General features: G+C 32.3%; 1 protein-coding gene across 1 annotated transcript; it reads right to left on the bottom strand.

Annotated features, from left to right (window-relative positions):
- On the bottom strand, positions 1–11,482 carry LOC127708573 (heterogeneous nuclear ribonucleoprotein H2-like). The gene is made up of 10 exons (XM_052213551.1): positions 11,374–11,482; positions 8,502–8,589; positions 6,611–6,769; positions 6,240–6,383; positions 4,434–4,572; positions 3,533–3,765; positions 2,741–3,003; positions 2,288–2,429; positions 1,423–1,563; positions 1–583 (listed from the first exon to the last, which is right to left on the bottom strand). Exons 2-10 carry the CDS (start codon positions 8,587–8,589, stop codon positions 402–404), a joined length of 1,491 nt encoding a protein of 496 aa, XP_052069511.1. The 5' UTR covers positions 11,374–11,482; the 3' UTR covers positions 1–401.
- Positions 11,483–12,730: the final 1,248 nt, after the last annotated feature.

Genomic DNA, 12,730 nt, shown 5'->3' with positions numbered 1-12,730 from the left:
TTGTATATAAAAGATTTAATGATGACATGATGGTTAAATGATATGAAAATGACAACATAAGTCTTCAACGAAAGATAAATCATTAACTAAAGATCACATAATTAACAACACTTTCAGATCATTGTTCACACAAATTTTCTTCAAGATGGGACAAAAACAGACATAGATGAGCAAATTTACTTTAATGACTTAATACCATAGTTTATGAACAAAATTTTCTGAACATGTTTTCATGGTACATGTAGATCACAATAAAGATACAAAATCAAATCTGATGTTACAATCAATATAATGAACAATGTGTTTATGGCATTTGAGACAAACATGTATTCTGTAATGATCAAGGTGGACAATTGATTACAATGTAAAATGAGATGAAATTATAGTCATGGATGTTCTGTTTAGAATGCAGTATAGTTTGGATTTCCTCCACCCATTCCCCCCATTCCTCCTCCCATTGAGCCACCTCCATAGCCACTACCCATCCCAGATCCCATACCACCCCCACCCATGCTGCTTCCGCCCATCATGCCACCACCACCACCACCGCTCATGTTATCTCCGTAACCACCATCATATCCATCTGAAAAATAAATAAATTAATGTATTGGAGCTATATTGTTGTTAACTCTGAACTTTTAACAGATTTCAAGAGTTAAACTGCTCAGCAGAACATGCAAAATTATTTAGTAAAATAAAACCCTGAGGTTTACATAACAACTGCACCTTGAAGACTCATAATTTTCAAGTACTATTCATGTAAAGTATTTATGTGATTTTTTAACTGAATCGGACAGAAAACAGTCTTAGTATTTTATTCCATTTTTGCTATGCAACTAGTGAAACTTCTTTATTTTACATAAAGACAAAAACCATAATAAATGCAGTGTATAATTAAGACCTATAATTGTTAACTTTTTATATATTGTGACTTGGATGGAGAGTTGTAGTCTTAGTATTTTATTCCATTTTTGCAATGCAACTAGTCAAACTTCTTTATTTTACATAAAGACCAAAAACCATAATAAATGCAGTGTATAATTAAGACCTATAATTGTTAACTTTTTATATATTGTGACTTGGATGGAGAGTTGTCTCATTGGCACTCATACCACATCTTCTTATTTATATTGTCCCTTGTTTCTTATACATTACAAATGTCAATTGGTTGGATGTTGCAATGTATTAGTTTAATGAATAGAATATACATGAATAAAACAAACTGTTGGGTAGACATAAATGAGACAGCAGCCAAACACCTGTAGGACAATATAATACATTCAAATAATAATGAATATATACACCATGTCTTACTCATTTTCTGGAAAATAAATAAATTCAAGATTTTTTTTCAAAATAAGTCCCTTTCTATTTCCCCAATCCTCATCCTAAAATTTCTTAAGCTAAAACTCCTAATCTTACCTCCAAATCCACCTCCATTATTGAAACCCCCATCACCAAATCCACCACCGGATGAATTTGATCCACCAAAACCTCCACCACTTCCATAATTTGTCTTTCCTGTTTGCGTGGAATTCAGAAATAATTCTATATATCTATGTTCTGAAAAATAAACATAAATATAATTTGCTTACATCAACACTATCAATCCTTCATGTCTGTGGCATAATCTCAAGCTTTCAAAACTTCAATCCCTTAGATATAATCCCTGAGGTAAAATGTTTAGAAATAATATTTTATCTTTAAACTTGAAATCATAATGACCAATAGTTTATAAATTTTGATTTCCATAAGAACTATATGCTAGTATTTTAAATTAAAAATTGAGTGAGTCCACTGCACTTTAAAACATTATTTTCAATAAAGGGAAAACATGTGAAAAGTGATTGTGTATATGATTAAAATGGTGTTTTATACTTTCTTAGTAATTTAATCTCTTATGGTGTAATTATATGCCTTTACTTCAGAATCCTGCCCCATCTTAAACCCTGGAGTGGTGACATAAGAAATTAACTCTGTTTTGATTTGTTTAATTGATATCTTCTGAGATTCCTGTTTTTACCAAGTTATATATTATCCAAGTAACACAGTTGTGATCGTCAGTTTGCAAAGAAACCCTTTCTAGGGGTCTTCTTAAACTTGCAGTGAAGTGGGAGTTTTTGCTCCGTGTTGAAGGCCTCACTGTGATTTTGAGATGAAGAACAGAATTAAAACCTCGATTCCTTTGCTTATTGTTTTTTGCTGTGCATGTATTGATTTTGTGTCATGGATGGGTACCCCATATCCTTTCTTTTCTATTACAATCATAAGAATGAATTACACTTACGCATATTTTTCTTATGATTTTTCATGGCTTCTACAGCTTCTTGATGACCAGCAAAATCTACATTAGCTTCACCTGTTGGTCGTCCATTTGGACCATATTCAATTTCCACACTAACTGGCTTTATACCCAAGGGTGAAAAAAACTGAAAAATTATACAAATCATTAGCAAAAGGAATGGAAGAAAGATGATTACTTTAGAGGCTTTTATAGGGTAGTCACCAATTCAATTTTCCATATGTCAGTAAGAGTTTCAAGGCACTTGAAGTAAGACTGGTGGCTCATGTAAAACTCCAACTGACTTGACTGACAGCAAAATATCAATTTTTTGAAATTCCTTTTATTTTCCAACATTCAATATATAAGCAAAACAAAACTCAATTCACCAAAGCAATTTTCTGACAAACGACCAGGTAAATAATGAAGGTGATAAAGTCAGGTGAGTTGTTAACTTACCTCAGCTATATCTGTATCTAATGCCTGGAAAGGTAACCCTCTCATATGAACAGAATGACCAGTTTTACTGACATAATGACTACCAGGTGTGGCACCTCTTTGTCTCATAGCTCCAAGGGATCCCAATCCTAGTCCCCCACCCCTTGATGGTCTCATCGATCCACCCATACTGCCCATTCCTCCACGTCGTCCTCGTGAACTGAATCCTCCCATTCCACTACCATAACCACTTCCAAAGTCATCAAAATCTTCTTCAAAAAATCCTATTATACAACATTTTAAATATAATGTACACATAAATGTAAAACATATCTCAACATTTTTATACACAAAAATCAGCAAATTAAAAGTGTATTAACAGGATATGGACAGCAATCTATCAACATGCATTCACTATTTATATTTCATAAAATGCTGTTAGTTTCAGTGAAGTGGACCAGATGTGTAATGAAGTGACTAGAGAGATAAATAGAAATATACAATATAATACAAGTTCTTCATCTGAAAATATAATACAAGCTATATGAAAGTTGTACCAAGTCCTAGCCTTTGGCTGTATTTGTCATTAAAATCTACTTTAATTTAACAATCACAGAGAAGACATTAAAATGAACTATAACATATATAGTATAAATTTAAGTCTTACCATGCTTACCAGTCACTCAAAATAGGATACCAGGAGATGATAATAGCATACTTTATGAATATCCACAATATATATGTTTATTTGTAAAGTAAAATATAATGAATGAAAGTAGTCTAAATTTCATTAACTTTGTAAAAATGTCATACCTTTAACATTACGTCCTCCTCGTCCCATTCCGTATCCCATACTTCCTCCTCCACCACCCATACCCATTCCGGAACCCATTCCAAATCGTCCAGTTCTGTCATAAGGTCCTGGTCTATTCATACCTCCTCCTCCTCCCATACCACTGCCAGACATTAATGGTCGTATCATGGACCGGGAGGGATTTATTTGTCCATAGGCTTCATTTAAACTGCTTTTGAAAATTTCAATGTACCTACAGGAAAAGAACATTGTCTGTCATATAAACATGCAAACAGGATCATAAATATTAATTTAACGAGTCAATTCATTACTTTAAATCATCTATGAATGTGTGACTTACTATAAAATAATTTTACAGCTGTTACTTGATTATAAAAGTAATTATTAAAACTTTTAAGCTGCATGAACTTGAAAACTTTTTTCACTTTACATTTAATTAATAAATTTTTATGTTCTCCACATAGTATTTCAAAATTTAACTTAATATTATAATAACATCTAAATGGTTAAACTGACTTTCATGTCCTCCCTCACATGGGTCCCATGGACCCTTTTCTCATCTACCCTCAGCATACCAACCTCCCATACTGTGGTCCCAATGACCCATCTAGATATATGCCCACTCAACAATGGTACCATGGACCTGTATATATGTATGTGCCCTCTCATCTACTGCTATACACATATATTTACCCTTTTCAGGCCCATTATTACCTTTCTGTCCAGTTATCCATTGTGGACCCTTCTTCCACCCTTACCACACCGGCCCACTCCAACATCCACCCTTACCGTACCGGCCCACTTCAACAGTGTGGACCCATCATCCTCCCTTTACCGTACCAGCCCTTTCAGACACTGCTCACAAAAGTAGAAAAAGCCCGTAAGGCCCTAGCCTCCCACCTGTGCCCAATCCTTTCTTTGTGTTTCAACAACGCTTTTTCACATAAATCTGGTGATGCAAACTGTACATAGGCGTCCCCCGTGCTTCTCCCCTGACGATCCTCCGGTAGCATAATCCCATTAGGTACAATCTCCAACCCTGTACACCCAACCCAACAAAAACATAAAATCAGCATGTCATCACATACAATTACATTTCAATTTTTAAAATATCCATTAACAATGAGAATATTAAAACCTTTTTTTCCTTGCAATATTTTCTTGATATAACACTTTTCATAGATTATCCCCTTATCAAAGATATGATAAGGCCAATTCTTATTTGGCCCAATGAGTTCAAAACATACACATGCAAGTGAAATGTCTTTTGGTTCTGGCTATCATTTGGTTTTTATTTAACCAAAAACTACTTGTGAAATTTCAATTTACAGTCATTGTTTCAATTATGACAAGTTTATTACATCTCAAATGACATCTCTGCACGGTGATGACAAGGCTAAATCATTCTATATATATCTAACAACAATATTGCTTAAATTTTGCAGGATTGAATATTTCTTTTTTATTTTGTAATTTCAGGGGCCAAATAGTGGCACTTATCATATCTCCTTTCAAATATTGCAAAACATTTTGTATTGTACCCACTTTTATTCAATTACAATAAGTGACATTTAATAGTTCTTCAAGCAAGAAATGACAGAAACTGCTGGTTCAAATATGTTGTGTGTGCTTTGCTGTGATAAATATTTAAACTAAAAAGTAGACTGCAACCAAGTTTTTCTCAGTTTCAAAATTAATTTAACTACTTTTGCTATCACTACTATTTTGCTGTTAAATGAAAAAAATATTACTATGAAATTTCAAACTTAAAAGAATTCAGTACATGATTTCTTTTCTTTTTTGGTATCATTCAGAGGATCTCAGTTCAATCTGCCTTACACAGTATCAAGTAAAGACTTATCCAGTTGACATTTTAATTTTGGCATTTAAATAAGACAGATGGCCTTTTCTCAATCTCAATGAGTTACATTAAAAGCAGTTATATTTGTGCTATGTTGAGGAATACAGCATACTTTTACACTTAAACAAAACTTGTTTCCAATTTAAACACACATTTTCAACTTCTTGCTAATGAAAAAAAAATATTTGCATTTGATTAAATATCGACAATTGAAATTATTTCAAATTATTATTTTTCTTAATGCTACAGATACCTTTAAACACTATTAACTATTCATCAAATCATTTTTCATTTGACATTAGTATGTCCCACATTCTGTGACATCATCACAGGCAAGACAAAAAATAAACAAACTATGTCATACAATTTCAACTTGACAACCATGCAAAATTTACCCAGTAGCTAATCCAAAAGCCTACAGTGCTTTGGTACTTGCATGATTTATGATAGATACATTTTGACAGTCAATTTCATGTTATTGTTCTTAAACCAAAGTTTGCAAATCCCTGAGACAAAGCTGACCTGGGACTGTTTTATATTTTCAAATGTTTTTTTGTTTTTTTTTGTTTTTTTTTTCTCATTCAGACTTTTCTTATTGACTTACCTGATAATGGTTAATGCACGGTGTGCAATGAAGTTGGAAGCTAACATGATTTCTTTTTAACTTTTAGAATTCAAGAGGTACCAAGAATTTTTACTCCACAAAGGTAGAACTTTGTTATTGACAAATGAATAAACTGTATCATTCAATTTGATGACAAAACTGGAGTATTACTTTATATATGTATCTGTATATTGATCTACTTTTTGAAAGGTGTCATTCAACTTTCTCTGATTATACAGACCTGTAAAGAACTGTGCTATTTCTTCTTTTGAACAACCAAACGGTAAACCACGTAATCTAACCACAGCATCCTGTGTTCCCTGCATTTGTCCTGGTCCTGCTCTTTTTATTACCCATTCCATTTCACTTTTCTTTGACCTAAATACTAGAATGACAAATATAACAATAATTATCCTTGTGCTTTTAAGGGTAAAACCTTAGGTTGTTTTAACAGGAATCCACAGGTCTCTCTTCCTGGTATAAATCACTATTAAACAAATTATCCCTTGTTTTTTATTTATTACAATTTAATAGAAGTAGTAATATTTAACCCTGATCAAATGTGTTTGTCCCTCTTTTTTCTTTTTCATATCGCCCAGTGATGGAAAGTACCTTCAATATATCTATTTCCCATGTGTTCATTATTTTTCTGTAAAGCCTTCTGTAAATTGGACTCGTCAACTAGTTCTATAAAACATTCCCCACTTGGTCTGCCTTCTCTGGAGTAAGTGAAATGGACACCATTCTCTCCACCAACAACAGCTATATCATCTGCAATTATATAAACACGACAAATCATTCACAAAACTGTCTGCAATGTAACACTTACATGTAGGTGAACTAGAGGCAAGAACAATACTAGTGGGAACTATTAATCATGTTTTTTAATTTAAACCAAGGAAGTGAAACTAACACAAATGCAAATGTAGGACAAAAAGTAATTTTGTTGGAATTTACTTAGTCAAATCTCTCAAAACAAGGAGATAATATAAATAAACACAAGTCTATAATTATCCATCAATACATTTCTTGATATATATGTATACAAACTGCCTACTCACTTTGTACATTAAATAGTTTCTACCTAAAAGTGACAAAAATAGCATACCTTTTTCATTCTGATATTCGCATTTCATTAATGAGGAAAAATTAAGACAAATTCAGGGCCTAATCTAGGATTTTGAAGAAGGAGAAGTGACTTCTCCTTCCAAGAGAGAGAAGGGAGAAGTGGTCAATTTCTTGGAGAAGTGAGATTCCATTACCGTTTCGGTTGCATCATGTTTTCATGCTTATCACTAGGGAAATTGTTTTATATTCAATAAAAGATATACTTGCAGTTTTTTCATATGTTATTGTACACAATGCATATATAGAAAGTTCTTAATAAAAAGGTTTAGACAATATATAGTTGTTATTTATTTATTGATACCATTGTGTTCTAAATAAAATTTGTTGATTGGGACATGAGGGAGTAGCCTTGTAATATTATCATGATTATGATGCATTAAATTCATGTGCATCTGCCTCAATTTATTTTTAAAAGTCCAGAAAAAATATAACTCCCAGTTTTCCTGTTGAATTTCACTTATATCACCACTTGTCATTATTTTGTAAAACATAATTGAATGTCCAGGGCATTATGTTAGTTGTAAATTGAGATTATCGTTAAAGATTGTAAGTCTATAAATGAAAATATTTTTCAATCTCATATTAATTATTCGACAAAGAGCTAATTTCTATCATTTTTTAAAAATATCATCCATATCAAAGAAATGGTCGTGAGAAACAATCCACTGCTGATCACAACCTGGTCGAATGTCGTACGTTTGCCATCACATTATCCATCAGCAGTCTTTCTACCTTTTATATTTCAATTTTTATTCAATCAATATAATAAATCTACCGTTAATTCCAACCTTTTACCTACCGAATAGTAAAATTGATCGACTCGTGTAAGTTGTAAAAATAAAACAAATCAGCTGAGTGATTACGCAACATCCTCAGATGAAAATTATCGTAAAATGATAACTTAAACAGACGGTCAGTTTTCCGTTTGAACAGTTTTAAAAGTTATATCCGAGGATGTTCAAAGTCGCCGTTGTATTTATTTAATTTGATCGTTGACAGTATTAGTCCTGGGTCGTTTCGAAAATCTCGATTTTCCTTGTCAGCCGCCATTTTTTTTACCTGTGAGACTTGTGAATCACAAGTTGTCTCCCTTTTACCGATTTTGATAGCGATTTGACTTCGCTATGAAGTCAGTCGGCCGGCGAGATTTAGCGATTTTCAAAATTCTTTGGCGACTTAAATCGTCATTTCGCCGGCAAGATTATGGCCTGAAATTTTAAAATCAGTTATTGGTCAAATGTGAAGAAAATTAGAATAATTACGTTACACACCATCTCGTTTTGAGAATAAGGCTACTTAACACTTATGTTTAAGAAAAATGGTGCTCGCAAATCAAAATTGAAAAAAAAAATTAAGTCACTAAAATTGTGCATACCTAAAAATTTGAGGACTTCTTCAGCTGTAGCAGACCATGGAAGACCACGTAATCTCACTACACAACCATCATAATCTTCTGATGACATCTGCAACAAAAGTAAAAACAGTTAGAAAGTCACTTAATTCCCAAGGTATCATAATCTAGCATTTGTTGAGATGACATGGCGGCTTTCTGCATATAAAAACTAAAAAAAAAAATAGCAGTCAAATTTGATAGCTAATAATCAAGATCAAAATTTGAAGGTTTCTGCTTCAAAGGTGAATAGGACTGGCATATATACACATCCATTCATTTGAGATGTGCAATGATCTACTTCGTTTTTGTGTCGAGTATAAAATACCAAACTCCGAAAAATTTGATGGACCCAAATTTCCAGAACTTTCAATTTATATTATCCAGAAATTCCAGTCCGCCAACAATTATGGAGTTTGGGTATTTTATACTCTCCAAAAGTGAAGAATCTGAAATGATTGCACATCTCAAATGAAGTTGTAACTAATTTTATCGTTACTTTTGGATATTTGATTATTTCTGTTATCGACAGATCATGTTTTCGTACATCATATGAATTTGTACTATGCATGCTTTTTCAATGGAAATTGTGATGTCACAATGCATTCTAAATAGCACTAACTCATAATACAAGGATAATATTTTACACCAACAAGCACACAAAAGCCTTTTGAAAAGGTAAGATTTTGTATACATTGTATGTGCAAAATTTCTAGTCAAAGTACTGCCGAAAATTCTCTCTCAAAGTTAGATGAAAAAAATGGCTTCAGTGTTAGTACCAGGTAGGAAGGCATCACACTAAAAAAAATTAAAATAGCCTTTCAAGACGTCATAATTATTTGGAAATTATATCGTCTCGTATTGTGTTTTCGACCGTCTTACGTTTTCAACCTAATTCTACATTCACTTCCCGTATGCTGCGCATGTCCGTGTGACGTCATATTTGGCTGCTATAATTAGTAATAATATCAAATAATACCACGTGGTGGTTAAGATGTTCCAAGTAAAGTTAATGTAATTAAGTATTTACGTTTTATTAATTGATATCACATTTATGTACCCTTTTACTAATACTATTTTAACCTTCAAAAAGAATCTATAAAAAAAAATAAACAAATATTCTAGAAATATGGCAGGGGACCTTTTGCACGTGAAGTTTGCATCCAGGTCATTAAGTCACATGACTGTCAGGTGGTTAGTTGTAATACTAAAAGTTATTTTTAACAGTCAGGGGTGCTACTTAAACAAGTGATTTCATCATCACTTATTTCAGTGATTTGATAAATTCAGTTATCACCTATTTAAGTGATTTTAGTGTTTTCTTTGATCTTCAAATGCTAATTTCATTGATTTTCCATATTTTCACTATCTTTTCTAAAATTTTCCTACATAAATCAATTATCCCTTTTTCTTTGTATATTAATTTCACCAGTGCGCTTGGGCAGTAAGTTAGTGCGCTAAAGCTTTTAAAAGTACCCTTGTGAATTTTTCTGTAATCAAAAATTCATTAACTCCTCTTACTATCAGACAAAGATCAACAATATTAGGTAACCTGATTGGTTTTCTTTAGAGTTAGAATGATCTACTTCAAGGTTATGACCTGATCTACAAATTATTCCAGTTTTTGCATATCTTAAAAAAACTGTAAAAGTGTCAGGCTTATCAAGCAAAAGACAATTTCTGCATGTACATAGTTGTTTTTTCAATGGAATTGTTGTCTTTTTACCAATAAAAAAATCAAGCTTGTGGGAAAAATATCAAGAACATGTTATAAACACTTATTAAAGTGATTACATTTTAACTTCTAAAATTACTTGTTTCAGTGATTTTAAAAAGTCTGTGTGAAAATTTTTAATATTTCACAGCCAAAATCACTCGAGGAAGTGATTCTGAAATCACTTGTTTAAGTAGTACCCCTGACTGTTTAATACGGAAATCTGCATGATCCTTACAGCTTTTCACTAAAAAAATAAAATATAGATTAATTCTAATTTACAGAAACAACAGTCTGTCAGTGGAAATTACAGACAATACTCACTCTGCAATGCCTTCACTAAAGTATTGAACAAAAAAATGACTGTATACAAGATCAAACTTGCTTCCAAAGTGCCTCATGTGAAATGTGTACAACTAGTCAAATAAAGATATCAAAATAATATTTTTTATCTTAAAGTTGTATATGTAACCATTTAATTCATTAAGTCCTAAGTTTGATCGCCTCCTAACAATTTAAATAATTTGATATAGACATTGGCATCAAATTTTAACCAATTCCGGATTTGTACGACATGTCATTTCCGACTTTGGACCAGTTTTTTAGATAGGTCGAAAACACAAGACGCTAGTTTTTGTCAACAAACGTGCCATCGATCTAATGAACTCAAATAAAAAAATAATTTAAGATCGAAATATATTTCAGATACAATTATTTTATGCACAAGTATACTAGTGACTCTCAAAATATTAGGCATGTCTATGTTCAAACATATAAAAGGGAAATTCGGAGAAATATGTTAGTAGGTCGAAAATACAATACACGAGGATACATGTACTGAAGTAGCACTCACCCAACAGAAAAATTTCACTAGAAAATAAACAATTGGTAATTTGTGATACATCTGCATCAAGTTCTTACAACCTGATTGAGTTTTATCAGCTCAAAAAATGGGTTGAAATTGAATGCGGCATATACAAATAATTTTTCATGGATAAAACAGTTAAATTAGCATAGCCGAAAACTACTGTCTGATTAGTTTAGATACACAAACTCGTCTCAGGTCTGGGCTATATATGCATATATTCCCCATTTCCATTCTCAATTTTATATGAGAGATTCGTTGATTATATTTGCAACAACCTTAGAATAATGGTGGAGTTTTCTTTCAGCCTTTGGTGGGTTTCTTTCTGACAACAATGGCTGGAGCGTGTTTCAGAAGAAAAGAATGAAAATGAGGCTGGTATCTGTACGGCTCGGGATCGGGCTTTCTAAACCAATAACCGGTGTACAGATACATATACGCGTATAGACCATAACGGACAGGGAAAAAAAACGCAGACGTCCTCCGTAAACATTATTTTATATTAGCGCATGCACATATCAAAAAGGGAGGAAATGTAAGGCTCTAGATTGATGTTGTTGTTTTTTCCGAAGCTTCATCATTTCTTGAACTGGTTCAGACGGCATGGATTGCATATATTTGCGAATGTCATTAATTCAATTCATGAGCAACATGATGGGTGCCACATGAGGCGCAGGATCTGCTTATGCAGCACATCACAGTTAGTTGTGTGGTTTCGTATTTTGGCCCCAGTTGATTTTTTCAAATATAAACGTGAAGTTGGTGTGCAATAAAATTCAATTTTGGATAGCTGATTAAAGATTAATAAATATAGCCTTCAAAGAGGGTTTATATGAACGACAAGATTGTGAAATGTATGTATTATGGGCTGTTTTCTTTATGATAGTGTGTATTTTTATATCCATACCAGACATTGGTCCAAAATTATTGTAAAGTTGTTTCTCACCTTTGGGTTGTCGCACAAACTTGTGACTATTATATTGTACTAATATATTATTTTCAGTTTCTTGTATATTCCTCCATTAATTGTGGAGCACTACCCATAGGGTATAATTGTAGCAACTATATACACCTTAGAACATAAGGAAGCATTTAATTATGTACAGATGACTGAATTTAGGCAATAATAATTACTAAAATTAATATTATAACTAATTCATAGGATTGTCATCATAAAATTTTAAAAATAATATTCATAATGTGCTGAAGTGTAAGAATAAGTTAAGTAAGAACTGGATATATTTACAAATAAGAATTTAGAATTTAAGTGGTCTTAAATTAAACTTTCTTATAATTGTTAGTTAAAGGTGCTATACGTACATCAGAATTTATAATGAGAAGTTATTTTATAGGACTTATGTAAAAGGGTTGGGGTTTAGAACAATTCATCATATATACATAAGTTTACCTTCACAGTTTAAAGTTACCTTATTTCGGATCTTATCATTATTCTTTAAGGTAACTGGATATCTTAAAACTTTGCAAATTTTTTTTATTTAATTTAGGTCCTAATACGTCATAAAATAGTAAGATGGTAAAGTAGGGAACTATTTTATTTTAAAAAAATTTACTTATACTGTACTTGTGTTCAAGTTTTTAATCCTTTTTGTGCGCAGCATGTGCATCTCGTAGCAC

The sequence above is a fragment of the Mytilus californianus genome, unplaced genomic scaffold (genome assembly GCF_021869535.1).
Source record: "Mytilus californianus isolate M0D057914Y unplaced genomic scaffold, xbMytCali1.0.p SCAF_7, whole genome shotgun sequence".
Classification (NCBI taxonomy): domain Eukaryota; kingdom Metazoa; phylum Mollusca; class Bivalvia; order Mytilida; family Mytilidae; genus Mytilus; species Mytilus californianus.
This window is presented reverse-complemented; position numbering and strand designations above follow the sequence as displayed.